This window comes from Vidua macroura, chromosome 8 (genome assembly GCF_024509145.1).
Source record: "Vidua macroura isolate BioBank_ID:100142 chromosome 8, ASM2450914v1, whole genome shotgun sequence".
Taxonomy (NCBI): Eukaryota; Metazoa; Chordata; class Aves; order Passeriformes; family Viduidae; genus Vidua; species Vidua macroura.
In genome coordinates this window covers 30452868-30470315 of record NC_071578.1, presented here as the reverse complement: position 1 = coordinate 30470315, position 17448 = coordinate 30452868, and the positions used below count along the sequence as shown (strand labels likewise).

The 17448-nt window shown below is 41.0% G+C and overlaps 1 protein-coding gene across 1 annotated transcript in view; it reads right to left on the bottom strand.

Annotated features, from left to right (window-relative positions):
* Positions 1–17448, bottom strand: part of IPMK (inositol polyphosphate multikinase) — a 39120-nt gene that overhangs the window by 14367 nt on the left and 7305 nt on the right. Inside the window, exon 3 of the mRNA XM_053983498.1 lies at positions 5067–5163. Coding sequence (XP_053839473.1) covers positions 5067–5163 — 97 coding nt within the window. The remainder of the gene's footprint in view (positions 1–5066; positions 5164–17448) is intronic.

The following is a 17448-nucleotide window of genomic DNA, read 5'->3' as shown; positions in this document are numbered from 1 at the left end:
GAAGTACCTGAAGATTTAAAGGAGTATGTAAAACCTGATGAAAATGATCATTACCAGCATTCACTCACTGTCAGAACACAACAAGGAAATGGAGTCAGTACCCATCCAGCTCTCAGACAACTCTGCTTGGGAGACAGCTGCACCCACCTCCAGCCCTTGCCAGGATGCGGCATAACCAACACAGCCTCAACACTGGTCTCATTCTTCATACGTGCTTTGTAAATCCACCTGTCACCAGGCACAAACATCAAGTCTGGTTTTCTTTTCAGTACAGCCTACTCCATAAATGTATTTCTTTGGCTTTAATGCAGTCCAAACACACAAAAAATTGTATTATACCCCATTCCTGTAGTATGATCTAAAATGGGATTGTGAGAGAAAGCAAAACTAGTTCAAGTTTAACAAGAGGCACAAAGTGCTTTTTTGAAAGCTGTACAAACAGGTAACTAACCAGTCCCAGTCAAGATAAAAGGAACAAGCAACATTTCATTTACACTTAATAAGTAGAGACCCTTTCTTAAGGAAAAGAAGTGAAAGGGACTTTTACTACTTTAAGTCCTACTAGAGCTTCAGTTTTTACACCATCATGATCAAATGTCCTAATTTCTCACAAATTATGTATTTATTAATTTAAACAGGTTTGATTTAATCCTCAGATGTCTGCTTTCTGTATGAATGGAATTAGGCATCTTGTTAATGTAGTCAATTTCAGGAAAATATGTCAAACCAATACACTAGTTAAAAAAAAAAAAAAAAAAAACAAAACCATTCTTCCACTAAATCACTTCCCCAGCTTTCAATGTCCTTTGGGCTACAGGATCAATCTAGCTACAGCAAAAGGAGTTTTGTTACAGGCTAGCTCACCCACTAACTACAAATGCAGGAATACATCCAAGCAGAACTAACTCATAGTTAACTTTGAGGAGACCTAGGCAACCAACATACTTGATATTTGCTCACTGAATATTCCCAAAGGAGAAGCAGGACAGATACTCTCCCTACCAGGCATCATATTCTGTATCACCTGAACTGCAGGTGCTACTGCTACTCTTCAAGGCTGTTATACAGAGGTCTAATTCAGTCAGATATTAGCACAGCTTTTGCAGGACTTTGAGAAACCACTACCAATAACTGGGGAGTTCATAAAATGTTAGCTATCTCTTATTAAATAAAAAATTGTAAAAATCTAGGTGTCATCCTTCTGACCCTTTTTGCATATTACAGAAATCACTGTAATCAACAGATTTGTGTCATCACTCTAAAACAATGCAGAAAATAACTAAATAAAGGTCAAGGTTTTCACTACATAGCTCTCAAAAGCAGAGCTACAGATTTACATGGGAGGTGGGGAAAGACAGTAAATGCAAAAAATCTCAGAAAAGGGCTGCAGTCCTTCACCACCAATTCCAAAATGCTTTGGAGCATCTTACAAGCACTCCAGAATCAAACTGTTAGAAATAAAAAAAGTAATACAATTTGTTTATATGCAATGTTTTCATTAGTCCTAAAATAAAACTATATAGAAAGGAGTATAAAACATCTATTTCCATAGGTACCCACGGGTATCAGCTGTCTTCTACTGCATTGGTCTAATTCCTGCTTTTTAACCATATAGCACCAACATTCAGCACCTCCCAAATACTTTGAAGTCCTAAATATCTGTCACTTCGTTGTTCCCCATCCTTTCCAGATTTCTTAAACTATTTTACCAAGCCCCTAAAAACATAACAATAACTATTTTTTTAAAATAAGCATTAAATTACCTTTGTAGATAACACCAACCTGGGAAACACTAATTATTTGGCAAAGCCTGTAAATTATCCAGAAATTTTTAATCTCTCTCACACTTTCTGGAATTAAATCTTTCTTGTTAGCTAACTGCTGGCTCAGAATTAGACCTGTTATATCTGTTAACACACCTCTCTGCTCTCACAAAGCTGTCTGGCCTTGTTGGCAGACTAATACCATCCAGATAAAGCAAGTTACTTTTGCTCATGATTGTTTCAAACAAGTGGATCAATTGTTTATACTCCATCTTCTTGGCACTGTTTGGTGCTTATTTGCACTGTATTCAACCGTCTAATGAAACAGCTCCCAAACCCACAATACTGGTACATACATGACTTTCATTTCCAGCAGTTACCCCTATGATACCTCAAAGCACTGAGACTAAGGCAAAACAAAGTTAAGCCTCAGATATGTATCAAACTGCTCTCCATTTTCAAATCAGCTACTGCAAGCATCTGAAGCTCTGACCATAAGTTTCTTTCTCAAGGGCATCAGTAAGTCTGCACCTCAGCCCAAGTAATTAGAGCACTCTCCTCCCTTCTCCTTGCTTGGTTAAACAAAAACCTGCAGATTTTTCAAGCAATTCAGACTTTCTAAATTATTATGTAGTGCCCCGCTAAACCAGTGTCCTTCAGGAAATTATGTGTTTGCTATCTCAAACCAGATTAAATTAAAAACCCCCATGGAGAGAGAAATTCATAAAGATTTTTATATCAAAACTTGCATTGTTAGATAATCTTGACCATACATTTCAAGAATTTAAATAAATCATTCACCAGAGACTTGCCCTGTCCTTTTCTATTTACCAATGGCAGGAAGGTGTGGCTTGACATATTATTTACATATTTTTTACAGTACCAAAGGAGATAAACCAAAAGACCACTAAAATTCAGCAAGTATCCATGGCATGAACCACTGCAGACTTCAGCACAGACATGCCAGTGCATTCAGTCCTCACTGGAGACAGAAGAGACAAAATCACTTGAGGCATCTGATTCCTTTTCATAACTTAGGAGACACCTCTCAAAAATAGGAATGAGCAGGGAAGAGCTTCAATTGTCCACAGCAGCAAAGGAAGAAAAGTTAAGTTTGAAGTTGGGTTATAAGTATCTATCCTGTTCACAGGTTAGGCAACAAAACTAGGTAACAATATAAAATCAGCAGCAGTGAAGTTATCTTAAAAAACAGGCAACAACTATGCAGCCACACTCAGAAAACTCAGCAGCAGATGGCTCCTACATCTTTATAACAACTTTTCCACTGCTTTGTGAATAAACTCCAAATACCCACAGTGCCAGTGAAGCTAAATTTCAAATCCAACCTATTTTAGATGAGCTTAGGAAAACAGCACCCCACTTCTACATCCAGTAGGAGCTCCTTTGCAGTAGCACTGGGTATGTGATTTCATCAGAATGGGAGTGATTTTACAAATTGTATTGATACTGGGAGTCCATCTTTTCTGTCACATTTCCTACATTCTCATATACACTTCATACATTTCACCCCTTTTAGCTAGCAATTTCATCCACTTACATATTTTTTTTCAGTATAGACTGCTGATGCTTCTCCCTAAATATTTCTCTAAGGAAATATTTAAATTATGTTCTTCACCTTACAGACTGCAGTTCCTGCTTACCTGTCACATGGAAACTGAGATGGTCACAAATCAAGTTGAGAGCAGACCAAGTTTTGTTTTTTCAGAAGTCACCTATGACCAATTTAGCAACAATAGGAAATTACTGGGTTGTATGGAGCTGTGATCCCAGAGCCTGCAGAGCAGTGATTGCCAAGGGAAAGGTCAGGCTTCCAATGATAAGACTGCAGCAAACTTACAAATATATCTTCAATCTATACTGAGGAACAAGATACACATAACACTCTGCTAAGCTCCATCATCTGCAGCAACTTTGATTTCTATCAAGACTACACAAAGCTCATTAATACTACAGATAACAGAGTTGGCAGTGCAGTGTTTTGGTTGAACTGTCGCCATAGCTTTCTATGAAGAGGACTCATGATAGTGCACAGCCTTTTCAAGAAGCAAAACAAACAAAATTAGAAGTTTCTCCTCCTTTAAACAGTTATTCCTACTGCCTATGTCCGATTGACTGGTGGTGACCTTCCAAAATCCAGCCCAATGGTGCACAGTGCTTTTGAATCTCCAAAGCAAATGAGCTATGTGTTGAACTACTGTCTCTTGGTTAGACCACATATTTTCACATCTTAAGATCATACTGCAAATAGAAAAAAATCATTTGCAATCCATAACTCATTAAATTGTGAGGGAAGGAAAAAGATAGCTCTTGTAGAGCTATTTGAGTAAGTGCCAAACAGGAAAGCATGAAGGTGAAGCTGAGCTAAGAAACTGCTGGTACTATCACAATCTTCCTTTCATTTTTTCCTGTAGATATTACACCATGTCTGTGGATACTGTCTTACTACTACTTTGGAAAACAAGTCTACAGAGCAATAGCATAAGCAGAAGACAGAGTTATTTTAAAGGAGCATGGCATCTAGTTTGGTGCCCACGTATTCAAATAGATTCCATGGCATCCCTTTGTTTGTGTGTTCCAGAAGCTCCATTTCCCAAGTGTGAATTAGAAAAGTCCCCAGAAGAAAATCTAGTTTCTAATACAACAATATCTATTTTCTCTTGAAGAGACAATCTTCCAATTGCTTTACTAAAACACTCTTTTCTTCCTGACTCCTAATGTTAAACAAACACAAATTTTAAGACACTAGATCTTTGTTTCATTCAAACCAGTAACAGAGGATGGCAAGCAGAACTCCCCACCATGGCACCTCCTGAAGTAAGTGCTTTGGGTGGTAAGGCACAGTGATGGGATCCAACCTCTGGAGAAACAGCAGCAGATTCCAGTTTGAATGCTTCCTCAGCCCCAGAGTATCCATCTTTCCTTTCTTCCACACCCACAGAGTACTTCTTCCTTTGATCACCTGGCTGGGCATAACCATGGAACCCAGCCCACTCCTCTACCACGACCTCACCCAGAGCAGGAACTCTGGGGAAATGTCCATCAGGCCCAGCTACTCAGGAAACCTCTGCTGTACAAGCAGCCACACCCCATCTTCCTTGGGAGGAAGACTCCAAAGACCTAATCCAGCCACAAGACTGCGAACCGGAACCAGTTGTTAGAGGGAACATCAGTGGTTTCCAAAACAAGTCCAAAAAAACCCTACAGAGCTCACAACTGCCAAAAATTAGTCTCCAGAAATTTTTTCCTGGAGGTTTGGATTAAGAGATAAAATTAGAACAGTACCATTTGGTGCAGTAGGCGGTGACCAGACACCGAAGTATTTTGGCAGATATTCCCGCAGCTCCAGAAGAATGCTGTCGCAACATTCGGAGTCATAAACCTGAAATAAAATAGGGAGGCTTGGAGAAATCATCATTTTAAACATTCATTTTTGCTGGTGGGGGAGTGAACAAGTAGCTGCATGGTACTGGGTAGCTGGCTGGGGCCAAACCATGACAACTTCCAATTGTCCTGTAATTATACTTTCTTACAGTATTTGTTTTCCTAAGTCTAAGATATTTACCTTACATTTAAAAAACATACAAGATGAAGATGATAATTATCACAGTCCAACAAAAATGAGTGGCATTCTTTCTTGCAAATTTTGAAGTGGCAACAATGAATCAACCCTAAGCAAGATTTATGGCTTAATGTGAATAAAAATCTAAACTGTAATTGTTAACTTCAAAGCCTACCTATTGAAAAAAGTTCTCACATTTGCATTCAAGACTGTATAGGATTACTACATCATATTATATATCCAAATCTTTTTAATTTATATCAGGTAGTATAGAAGCTCAGACTAGATAGCATTTTCTCATCTTCTTTAAGACAATCCATGCTGTAGCTACATCACACAGACTATGTACAATTCAAATATATTTCTTTTTATTAGCTTTAAAGCTTTCAACATTTTTTTTCAATTTCTGGAGAAAAAACAGTAACAGTTTGGAAACAGCAGCTGGCTTATATTCCTGAAGAAACAACTCTTTGCATTTAAAATGAAGCTCTGGATACTATCTGTTATGGAATTGCATGACTGTTACCAGTTTGCAGCATTGCTAAGAGGGTTCAAAACCATTGCCTTGCCCAGATTCCCCCCATCCCACCCAGTGATGTAGTTGCAGACATAGGAGTCCTATACCACATTTCCACACACTTTGTAGACCAAAAGATCTATATCCACACCAGTGCAGGTTAAAATAATTGTTATTGCATTTAGGAGCCATCTCATCCCACTCCCCATAGAGATGTCCCAGTTGTGCTGCCAGAGTGGTACCTTCCCCTCAGCCCTACCATGGCCATACAGCAATACCCAGGGATGCTGCACAGTGACCTGGCATGCTCAGGGTTCTGCTGTCACTGCAGTGCAGCCAGAGCCCATTCCAAAGTTGGCAGCAAGGCAAAAAAAATGTCAGCTGTTAACAGCTCTGCAGATTTTGCTCATTGTGTCAGGCCACATTTAACCACTGTGGGGGATACCTGGCAATAGCAGCTACAAAGGGGAGGTAATGTAAAATACATACCCGTAGTGTTATGTTAATACAGCTAGGGAGAAAAAAAAAATGGACCTGAAGTTCACATGCTGTTTTAGAGCATTAAGGCAAGCCTTGGCTATCCTCACCAGTGCCAAGTAACTTGACACAGCACCTCATGCAGCAGCAGTGTTAAAATTAGCTAATGTGAGTTCTCCTGAATTTAGGCTTCACTGCAAAAATCTCAAACTAGGTGAACTCAAAATCACCAGTGTGCTTCTAACAGAGAGACTTCTCCACAGCTAAAGCAGGGCTCTCCTGGACTTGCACCAAGCACAGTTCTGACACCCTGTTAGTGGGCAGTGATCAAGAACATGATACACCCATGCTGACTGTATGCTAAGGTATTGAATTTGACCCATTCCTTTAATCAGCTCCTGGAACAGGCTCCATTTAAAGGATCCTAAGGCAAAGGGCTGAATCCTGAAAGCTCAAACTAAACAAATATGTGCACAGTGTATTGCAAAACTCTAGGGTATGCCCAACACCACACCCTCTGCCACTACTGTTGCTATCTTAAGTATAGAGAAGTTGCTGGGTGTGTACCTTTTAAGTCACAGTGTCACATCACAGGGCACCGATCTCCATATATCATGGTTTGACAAGCTGGCATGACCACTGAGGATGACACATAACTGTATGTCTAAGTCCAGTTTTCCTTCATGTTAGCACAAGCTGGTAGCTGGTACATTGTGCCCTAAGATAAAAAAACCTTGCTTGCCCCTGTGATCAGTGTGTTTATGCAACATTTCCTCACTGAGCCTCAGGGGTGGCCAGCAGAGGACAGTGCTTTCTCCAGAAGACTGCAATGTAGCTTGATCTTACTGGTTTAAGGAAGAAAAGAAGAAGCTAAGGGTGGAAGAGAGGGGAAGATTAGCAGCAGGCAGATGCTGAGGCACAGACTTGATCACTGCTCTCTTTGATAACAATTCAGACAGCTGTACAGACAGCAATTTCTGGGCCAGCACTCCAAGCACTGACTGGTGCCATTACTTCATGCTGTATACAAGTGGCACAAACCCAGTTTTTGTTTACTGTGGTAGTTTATGATCATAGCACCTCACATCCAAGGCAGGGCACTCCACTGCCCCCAGCACTAATGCTCTTTTTCCAGATGAGTTTGAGGAGATCTGAGAGGCAGAAATTATTGTACCTTTCATTGAAGCAAGTGAATATAAATAGGTCAGGACCAAAAGGAGAGCAATGGAAACCAAAAGTGCAACAGACAACAAGGAGAAACACTGAATGCAACTGAGAAAATAGGCAAACATAATAACTCAATTTATTAGCAAAAGATTCTGAGAAAGTGGAATGTCAGGAGACCACTTTGGTTTTTTTAAGAGAGACAGGATCCTTGATTTACTTTTTAAAGTAAGTCAACATTAGGCAATTGAACTTTGCAACTTAGCAAGTAATTATGAGTATGCTCCTGCATATTTCAAATAGCAGGATACAACAAAGATACTCAGATAATTTATAATGGGGTGTAATAGCCCAAAGTTGAGTCCAAATGGGGAGAAGAGCTCCAGAAATAGTATCTTCCAGGTAGTCTATTCCTCAATACCCTGATATAAAACATTTTAAATGGAGACAGAGCTCCCAGTAATGCATTTTTCACTATCACTACTTTGACTTAAGAGAACTAACTGCATTATTTCTGTCTCTCAAGAAGTTATCTTGCTCCCAGAACCAGTAAGAAACTCCCCTCACAACTTTGACATAACATATACAAGGCACTTATTTGACCTTAATATAGACCTCAATCTTAGCCTGCAATATATTCACATGTCAAACAAGAATAAGCACTCTATTAATAAAGATCAGAGGAAGTCACTTGGTGTGGGCAAAGCAACAAAACTGGACATTTCAGGAATTATGCTCATTCCTATGCAGGACAGAACCACTTCTGCTCATTAGAATAGGGCCTCATAAGCAGTACACATGTCATGGGCATTTTTTCTCATTTCATACAACCTGGTAGCAAGCCACAGAATACCAAATATAAATGTAAACATGATAAAACCATCCCTAAAACTACACAGGAAATATACCATGCACCTCATGTCCCAAAAGGTATTGCTACCAATACTACTGGAAGATTCCTGAAAAATGCAGGTTATCACTTACCTCAGGAAAACCTTAATAAATAGACCATTAGATTTTTACTTACATCAGCAATATTCCAATTTTACCTCAAGAAACAGTGTTTTGTTTTTTTTTTAATGTAACAGCAGAGGTCCATCTCTCCAGCAAACATTGACTGCCTTCTGAGTTAGCATATATAACAACTTTATCCAACAAATCAAGAAATGCAAAACAAGTCTATGTCAGCTCAGCCTGGGGAGTTATCCTTTCTATATATTACAGGCTACATTCTTCCAATAGCACAGACTGAAGACATAAAATGTCTCCAGAAAAGCAAATAAATAGGATGCTGACATATGGGGGGCTCACAACATGACCATTACAAATTACAGCCACTAACTCAATAGGAGGAATATACTCCAGATATGTTCTGTGGCAGCTCAGATAGTCTAATAGACACCATGAAATCATAATTTCCAGCCATGCAGGACTTTTTAATTCTGAGGTTTATTTACCATCCCTAAGTTTTTAATCCAAAGTACACTTTGGGGTTTCTGGGAACAGATTCATCTGCTTGTAATGCAAAGAGGGGCTGCTTAGGACAATGGGAATGTTCTTTTCCTTATTTAAAACTCAACATTCAGAATTTTTTTCTAAAGAGTAGCTAATGACCTAAATGATAGAGGGAGGGTAAAACAAGTGTTTAAATTTCAACAGGAAACTAGTTCTGGCAGTACAGACCTGTCTTCAAATGTCCTGATGAAAAAATACCACTTTCACAGAAAAGTAATCTATAGAGAACCTTCTAAAGTACATTCAAGAGTTAGTTTACAAGAACATGTATTTTAAAGCTATTTGAGTAGGAAACTTTAAGTGTCAGAGTAGCATATCAGTCTGCAGTATTACCTTTCTTTGTTGCCAGCTATCATAAACTGTCCCTAAAGACAGCAGCACTACAGCCTGCAGAGTCTCAGACTACACAGCCAGCTGCCAACATCAGGCAGTGAATTCACTGTCTACCATGGGATTTGAGACTTTTTTTGAGCAGTTAATGCACCTATGTCATGCACTAAAATTAGCAAATGCAAGATTTACAGATGCTAGGGCAACCTTAATTCCCTCTTCCATTAGGTATGTATTATATCACAGACTTTAATTACCTGAGCACACACTGCATTTCCCTCCGGACCCTTACATCAGTCAGTTACACCAGGCAAGTGCAAGGGCCAAAAAAATTGAGGTTGAAACAGCAGCTGTGATTTTAGCAACTTCTATCTGCTTGGTTCTACAACTCAGACAGCCCTGGGATTTTTTTTGAAGTGGTACCATCATGGTTTGAACTGTGTCCACAGAACCTGTTTCCACAAAAATTACTGGCATTGAGCCAGCTCTGCTTATATTCAAAATCTCATACCACAGTAACTCCACAAGTTAAATATTTGTGAATGTTGTTACACTAAATGCTATAATGGCAAACTGCTTAATTTACTATCTAATATGCAGCCATATTAATGAGATTGCAATAATTTTCTTTGAAAATACACACAGAGTGTTTAAAACAAATGAGGATCTATTCCCACAATCTGATCACATAAATGGATTTTCAAGTAAAGATAGCACACTCTTCTGACAAAGCCAAAAGTGTTTCAGGAGTCAGAAAAAAACCCCACATTATAGTAAGGGGTTGGCTTCCAAAAAATTAAGTTTAGAGGTTGTTACCATCACAAATACCTGTTAAGCAGCCTCTTAAGTAGGTTATAAGACTCTTAAGTGAATGGTCAAAAAATACACAGCAAATTGCATATCAAGGTCCCTACTCCATAATTTAACCAGAATTCAGTTCAGTTATGTCAACATGCATGTACAACAAATTGGAACAGAATTCACATTAGGTACTCTCCACTAGAGGCCAAAATAAAGAGAAGACAGACTAAAAAAATGGTTACAACATACTACCACTGGTCATCTGGCAAGAAACTTCAATTTTAACATACTAAATAGTTCTCCCATTCTTATTTTTCCCTTCTTCTTTGACAACACACCCAACAGAGCTGGAGACCTGCTGTCCTGAAGTCAAAACTCAAGCTACCAGCAGGCAGGGAGACCCAGTGAATTTCAAGGCACAAAGTCAAGTACTACTCCCTTGCAGAAGTACAGTACAATCAGTTTTCTCATCTATCTTCACAACTACTGTGCCAAAAGGTAGCTCTGTTACTGCAATGCACTATGTGCTGCAACATGAATACTGCTGGGGATTTGAGGGAAGACACAGACCTGGTCAGAAACCACCACCACATCCAAGCTCTCAGACCCAAAAATGAGTTAGGCAAAATCAGCATCCAGAGTGTTTTAATACAAGCTCTCTGTCCCAAGAATAATTTTTTTAAGCAGCTCCAACTATTCAAGCTTAAATTATCACTGAAATTATTGAACGTGGAATAGTAGAACAATACAACAAAAGGGAAAAGAGGCTAGTATGGCTGTCCCACTTCCTCAGAAAACTCAGCCTTACTCTTTTTTTTTTCCCAGAAAGCAATCTGGTCCCAGCTGAATATTTGCACAGAGGAGGGGGAGAGAACAAGAGTTGGGAGGAATCCTGAAGCACTTACACTCAAATAAGCAAAATTTAATTTTACATTTCAAAGAGACAGAAATGGGAACCAAGTCCTGACAGATATATGTTGGCTTATTTTTCCTAGGACTGCAAGAGGCAGCTATGTTATTTGGAGTCATGACATGGCAACACCTCTAGAACCAGCTGTGACAATTCTGATGTACAGCAAACAGGAGGGAAAAAAAAAAAAAAAAAAAGGGTGCTGGAAGATGTCCATGCTGCAGGAGTCCACAGAAGGAATGTAGTGCAGCAACTACCATGCTGGGGCAGTCTGATGGTAGGTTTAGTCACTCAGAGACAGGACTACCACAGTCCCACACACATTTCCATGCCCTCCCCAGCAGCAGTGACAGTGTACAGCTGGTCCCACAGCCTCCTGAGCACCATCAGCTGGCTCACTGTCCATGTGCCAGGCCAGGGCACTCCATTTTATCTGCCGTTTACAGAATCACAGGATGTTACGGGTTAGAAAGAACCCAAAGACCATGTAGGGCCATAGGCAGGGACACCTTCTACCAGATCAGGGTGCTCAAGGCCTTGTCCAACCTGTCCTTGAACACTGCCAAGTTTAGGAAAGCCTCAACCTCCCTGGATAACCTGTTCCTGTGATGCAGAGTTCCTACAGTTACCTTGAGGCCCCTTGAGATACTGGAAGGTGCTGTGAGGTCTCCACACAACCTTGTCTTCTACAGGCTGAACAGCCCCAACTCTCTCAACCTGTCTTCACAGGGAAGGTGCTCCAGTCCCCTCAGCAACTTCATAGCCTTCTCTGGACCTGCTCCAACAGTTCCATGTCCTTCTTATGTTGGGAACACCAGAACTGTGTGCAGTGCTCCAGGTGAGGAGAGAGAGGCCACGCTCAATCTGCTGGCCACGCTCCCTTGGATGCAGCCTAGGACTGCACTGGCTTTCTGTGCTGGGAGCACTCCCTGCCAGCTCATGGCAAGTTTTTCAAGAACCATCATCCCCAAGTCCTTCTCCCAGGGCTGCTCTCAATCCCTTCTGCTTCCAAGCTGTCTCCTTCCAGCTGTGCCTGGGATTGCCCTGACCCAGGGGCAGGACCCTGCAGCTGTCTTTGTTGAGCTCCATGAGGTTCCATTGGCCCACTTCTCAAGCCTGTCAGTGCTCCCCAGGATGGCATCCCTTCCCTCAAGTACATTGTCAGCAACAACATTACAAGCCTCTCTGTGATTTTTTTTTAAATCTGGAAACTAGAATTCTTTTTGGAGACTGAATTTTTGTTTTTCTTTCATGTAGGCAACCTACACTTTCCTCAATCTCATTCTGTCAGTTCACCAACCATATCTTACTTTTAAATGAACTTATAATGAGAAAGTATTTTCTGTATAACACTAACATGTATTGGTAAATTGATTCATATTCTGAAACATTCGTAATTGAAGTCTAAATAGTATTTGATCCAGGCTGAAAAAGCACTTGCATGACCCTCCAGCAAAGCAGGAGTATTTTGCTGGGTCTTAATTCAATTTAACATACTGTGCACTTTGCAGCGATGCATTTTCACTTTATTTCCAACCAGATCTACTCTTGGTAAGGAATCTTCCTCAAAATCAGGTTGCTAAGAAAACTGGATTTTTTTTTCCTGCTTATTTACATAGACTACAGACTACTCAGTCTGTTCCCAGCTCCACCCAGTAGTTTCACAATTGCATCAAATTGCCATAATGGCATTTTACTGTCTCCCTTTTTAAAGGTTTCTTAGATTTATTAAAGTGGGTTGTAGTTTATCCTGTGATACACAATCCTCAAAGAGCATGGGAAACAGACACTCACCAGATCCTTCTAGGTTAACTTTCTACTGTGTGGTGTGTTTCTTCCAAACTTGTTTTTGCTGTAGAGTGCAAGAACCACAAAAATCTGCCATATTTTCCAAGTCCTACTGTCCAGTCATTTAATAGTGAAGTACAAAAAAAGTATTTATAGAGCAGTAGTAGGAACTCAGCCGATTCTTACAGCTACACTTCATCCTTCATCTCTCTTAGACAACTCCTCATGTGAAAAAATATCTGAATAACAGCTGCCAGTATTTCACAACTTTGCCAAATAGCCATTTCTTCTCATTAGTTAAGAATTACTATGTGTCCTTCCTTTTATTATCAGTGCCCAGGCTCACGGTTAAGAGGCAACTTCACATGCTGGTTCGCTCATTTCCCCAGCAAAAGGGGATCCCTTCTAGACAATTCCTCAGCAGAGGAGTGATGCTGAGGGCAGGAATGAACTGCATCAGAACACGCTCACTATGTTTGCCAATAGGTAATCTGTACACTTCAGTACCAGTATCTCAATGTGGCAGACCCAGATGTACCAGAATGAGGCACAGTCAAAGATCCTTTTGAGCTACAGCTCCAAATGCAGTTGTAATAAAAGGCATGGGCAAGGCATTGCTTCTCCAAAAGAAGATGTTAAGAAAACCAGGCATCCTGTATTTTTGTCCATACAAGACTGAAAATCAAAACCTTAGCCAGAGATGTGATCACAGGATAAGGATATTTTAGTACACAACAGCAGCACAATGGCCATCATCCACTCCTTTTTCAGCCAAGGATTATCATCTAAATCAAGAACAAAATCAAGTGCAAAAGCACTTCACTGAGCTTACAAAATAGGATAACTTATCCTGAAACAAGATGTACTTTGTCTCCCCAACCCCTTTCCTTTCCTGTCAGTAGCAGAGAACAGTTTATGGAACACAGGCTGCCTTATCATGATTTATGCTATATAGGCTTAAAGGGAGCTGAGCCTTATGAGTCAGTTCTTGCAATTCTGTGCAAATTCAGGCCAAAACCCATCTTTCAGACTGCTGGCTTCATTGTATGCCATGGGGGGGGGGGAGGGGGGGGAGGGGAAATCACCACAAGTCTTCTGCACTGCCTAAAGCTGCTGGAATACTAATTAAAATTAGTAAGAAAAGAAGCAAGCATCGAGCAGGAATGAAAAGACATAGCCAGGAGCTGCAGCAGGTTATTGAGAACAAAATAAATGAAACAGTAAGGAAAAGAATACTGCTAATGGTCCAAATGGACACAATTCCTGAACATTTCTTCTCTGTAACCCCAGAAGCAAAAGGAACTGTGGCTTCAGAAATATTAATGTAACTGGGTTTCATTAAGACATTACAAACTCAAAGACTGACTGTTAAAAAAAAAGACAGCAAAAGTTGCACAAACAATATCCATCCTGCCTTGTATCAGGCTGTAAAATGAGCTAGTGAGTTCTTGAGGGAAAGCAAAACAAACACAGGTCATTGCCCTATGGAAGCTGCATTTCAATACATCCAAAGGAAACTTCAGAACATTTGTGCAGGCAACCACAAAACCATTCCTTCCTAGCTTTCAAGTGCCTAACTCTCACCTAACCACTGTAAATCTCTTTTACATGTTGGAACTATTTGTATCTCTTATATCCTGGCTTTGTTTTTAGGATGCATAACAAGAGTGAAAAACATTTTCTGCTATCTCCACTGGTAACAACTTCCTTGCATTCAGATTCGATGTCAGCAGGACTCAAACCCTGAACTGCTCCAGCAGTTAACAGAGCCATCACTAACTGGGCACGGGTGGAAGATTTGTTAACCAGAAGAGCCAAATAATTAGCTGAATTATCTTTTCACAATGCTGTGTGCAGTTAATCACCTCCCTTGGTTCACAAGCATTGGCCAGAGGTAGGAGGTTACCAGAGCTAAGCTGGGATTGGGAGAACTCTGTCAATCCAACTTCCCAAAATCACCCTTGCACCTGGGACAGAACTACCTGAGAATCTGGGTACGACTTGCATTACAATAGCCTTGGAAAGCTTATACCATTTCAGCTATGTTATTTGGAGCCAACACCACTAGAACCAGCTATGACAATTCTGATGTACAGCCAACAGGGAAAAAGAAAACGGTATCCACTGGAAGCTGTCTATGCTGCAGGAGCTTTCCCAGGACAGCTTTCAGCAGGCAGCAGGAGGAGGGAAAGTGTACTACACATCCCCCAAGTGTCATACAGTCACCACAGGCAAACTGAAGGACAATTCAAATAAAAGTTTACAGGAACAGTTTTTGATCTGTTAAGCATAAAATCCCAGTTTATTAGCTGCCCCACTAGCAAACTTTAAACTTCAGTAGGCCATGCTCAGAAAAGGTACACACAGTAACAGGTTTACAACAGCACTGAATGAAAGCCAAGATCAGAAGTGAAAGAGTAGCCATTTCCAAACAGTTCAGCAACCTTCTCTTGTTTACTGAACATTAAGAAGCAATCCATCTCTTCATGCTTAACACACAGCTTGTAGGAAACCACAGTCACAAAGACAACAACTGTAAATTCTCTCTTCCTCAGTTTTCATAGGATCACAGAATGGTTTGGGTTGGAGGGGACCTTAAACACCATCTTGTTCCATCCCCCTGCCATGGGCAGGGACACCTTCCACTGTCCCAGGCTGCTCCAAGCCCTGTCCAACCTGGCCTTGGACACTTCCAAGGATGGGGCAACCACAGCTTCTCTGGACAACCTGTGCCAGGGCCTCCCCACCCTCACAGGGAAGAATTTCCTCCCAATATCCCATCTAACCCTGCCCTCTGGCAGTGGGAAGCCATTCCCCCTTTGTCCTGTCCCTCAAGGCCCTTGTCCAAAGTCCCTCTCCAGGCTCTCCTGGAGCCCTTTTAGGAACTGGAAGAGGTTCTAAGCTCTCCTCAGAGCCTTTTCTTCTCCAGGCTGAACAACCCCAATTCTCCCAGCCTTTTCTCATAGCAGAGATGTTCCAGCCCTCCCCCATCACCTTGGAGGCCGCCTCTGGACTCACTCAAAGAGGTTCATGTCCTTCCTGTGCTGGGGACCCCAGAGCTGGAGGCAGCTCTGTAGATGGGGTCACACCTGAGCCAGGCAGCATCCACTCCTTGCAGCCCAACCTCTCTCTTTTAATGCCCACAAAAACAGCTGCCCTATTTAAGGCTTGACATTCCAGCATCCTCCCTCTCCTAGAGGACAACAGCTTCTGCAATGCTACATTCCTGACATGACAAACTAAGGAAAGCCCTGTGCTGGAGAGCTCTGAAAGGCAAAGGCAGAGCTATACTAGCACTGAGTGCCCTGGAGCACAGCCTGGCATGGCTGAGACAGGAGCTCCACACTGAGCAGTGGGTTACCTCACACAGTGGCTGCACTAACTTTTTCAAAGGACACTCTTCTCACATTTTTCAACTCACCTGGTGCAACAGATTACCATAGGAGTGCTGATAGGTTTCCTCCTTCTATCAGCACTGCTGAACTAAATCAGAGCATTTCAGCATGGATAAATAAGCCCTGGCATAAATCAAGCTGAAGCCAAATCCCAAAACACACTGAGGAGCAGGCCACTTCTGTGGATTTCCTAGCGTGCTTGCGTAGGCAGCCTACCATAAACTCACACTGCCTTTTACCAATTTAATCTCTCTAATTGAAAAGACTACATTTTCAAACAACACTATCTCCCTGTTCCCACATCACTGTATATTGCTCCCTCCCGAAACCCCTTTAAAAGTAGTCCTTTGGAGTACCTCCACCTACGCAGAGCATTGCCATTACACAGAAACAACTGATCAGCAGTGTAGATAGCCCTTAAATAAACACCACCCTTATGCCTCAATTAGTTTCATTCCCTTGTTGCTCATACCTATTGAAAACAAAGTATTTTGTAACTATTCAAGGTTAAAAAAACTCCTATTTTTCTCACACAGGTAAGGGAACCAGAATACCAAGTAAAACACCCTATGGTTGTGCAGGCAATGTTTTTAAGGAGTTCATGCCCTCAGGTACAGAAAGGGAGTTCACAGAAACAAAATTAAAATGATATTATTTTGATTAGATAATTACTCAGATTTACAGAACTCACTAGCAAGTGGACATTACAGCTAGAAAGTCACACTCCAACGAGAAGTTAAGCAGTGCATGGTAAGCTATTAACAAACCAGTCAAGCTATTAACAAACAACTGATTGTTTTACTATGCTTTATCATATAAGGTACTTATGATAATCTTATCATGCTGTTTTTCCCCTCCCTCATAACACATGGCAAGCCCCTTCCCGAGGAGTAGAGAATGAGACATAGTGCTCTAGTAGATAAAAGTTTAATTGGTGAAATAATCTCTTACAAAAAAAACCCCTCTATTTTTTTTGACTGCTAAAGGGAAAACACAGTATGAAAGGTAACTTGACAGCAGCCCGAGTAGCAATTACTTCAGCAATTTCCAGATTTGACAGAGACCTGTGAAATTCTTCCAAACTTCAGCTGCCACCTGCTTCTGAGCAAGTTTTGGATCACTTCCTAGTATTTTACAGTACATGTCTTGCTCAAGTTTCCATTCCAAAATGGAAGCCCATTTTGCTTGGGCTTTACTGGTAAGTACTT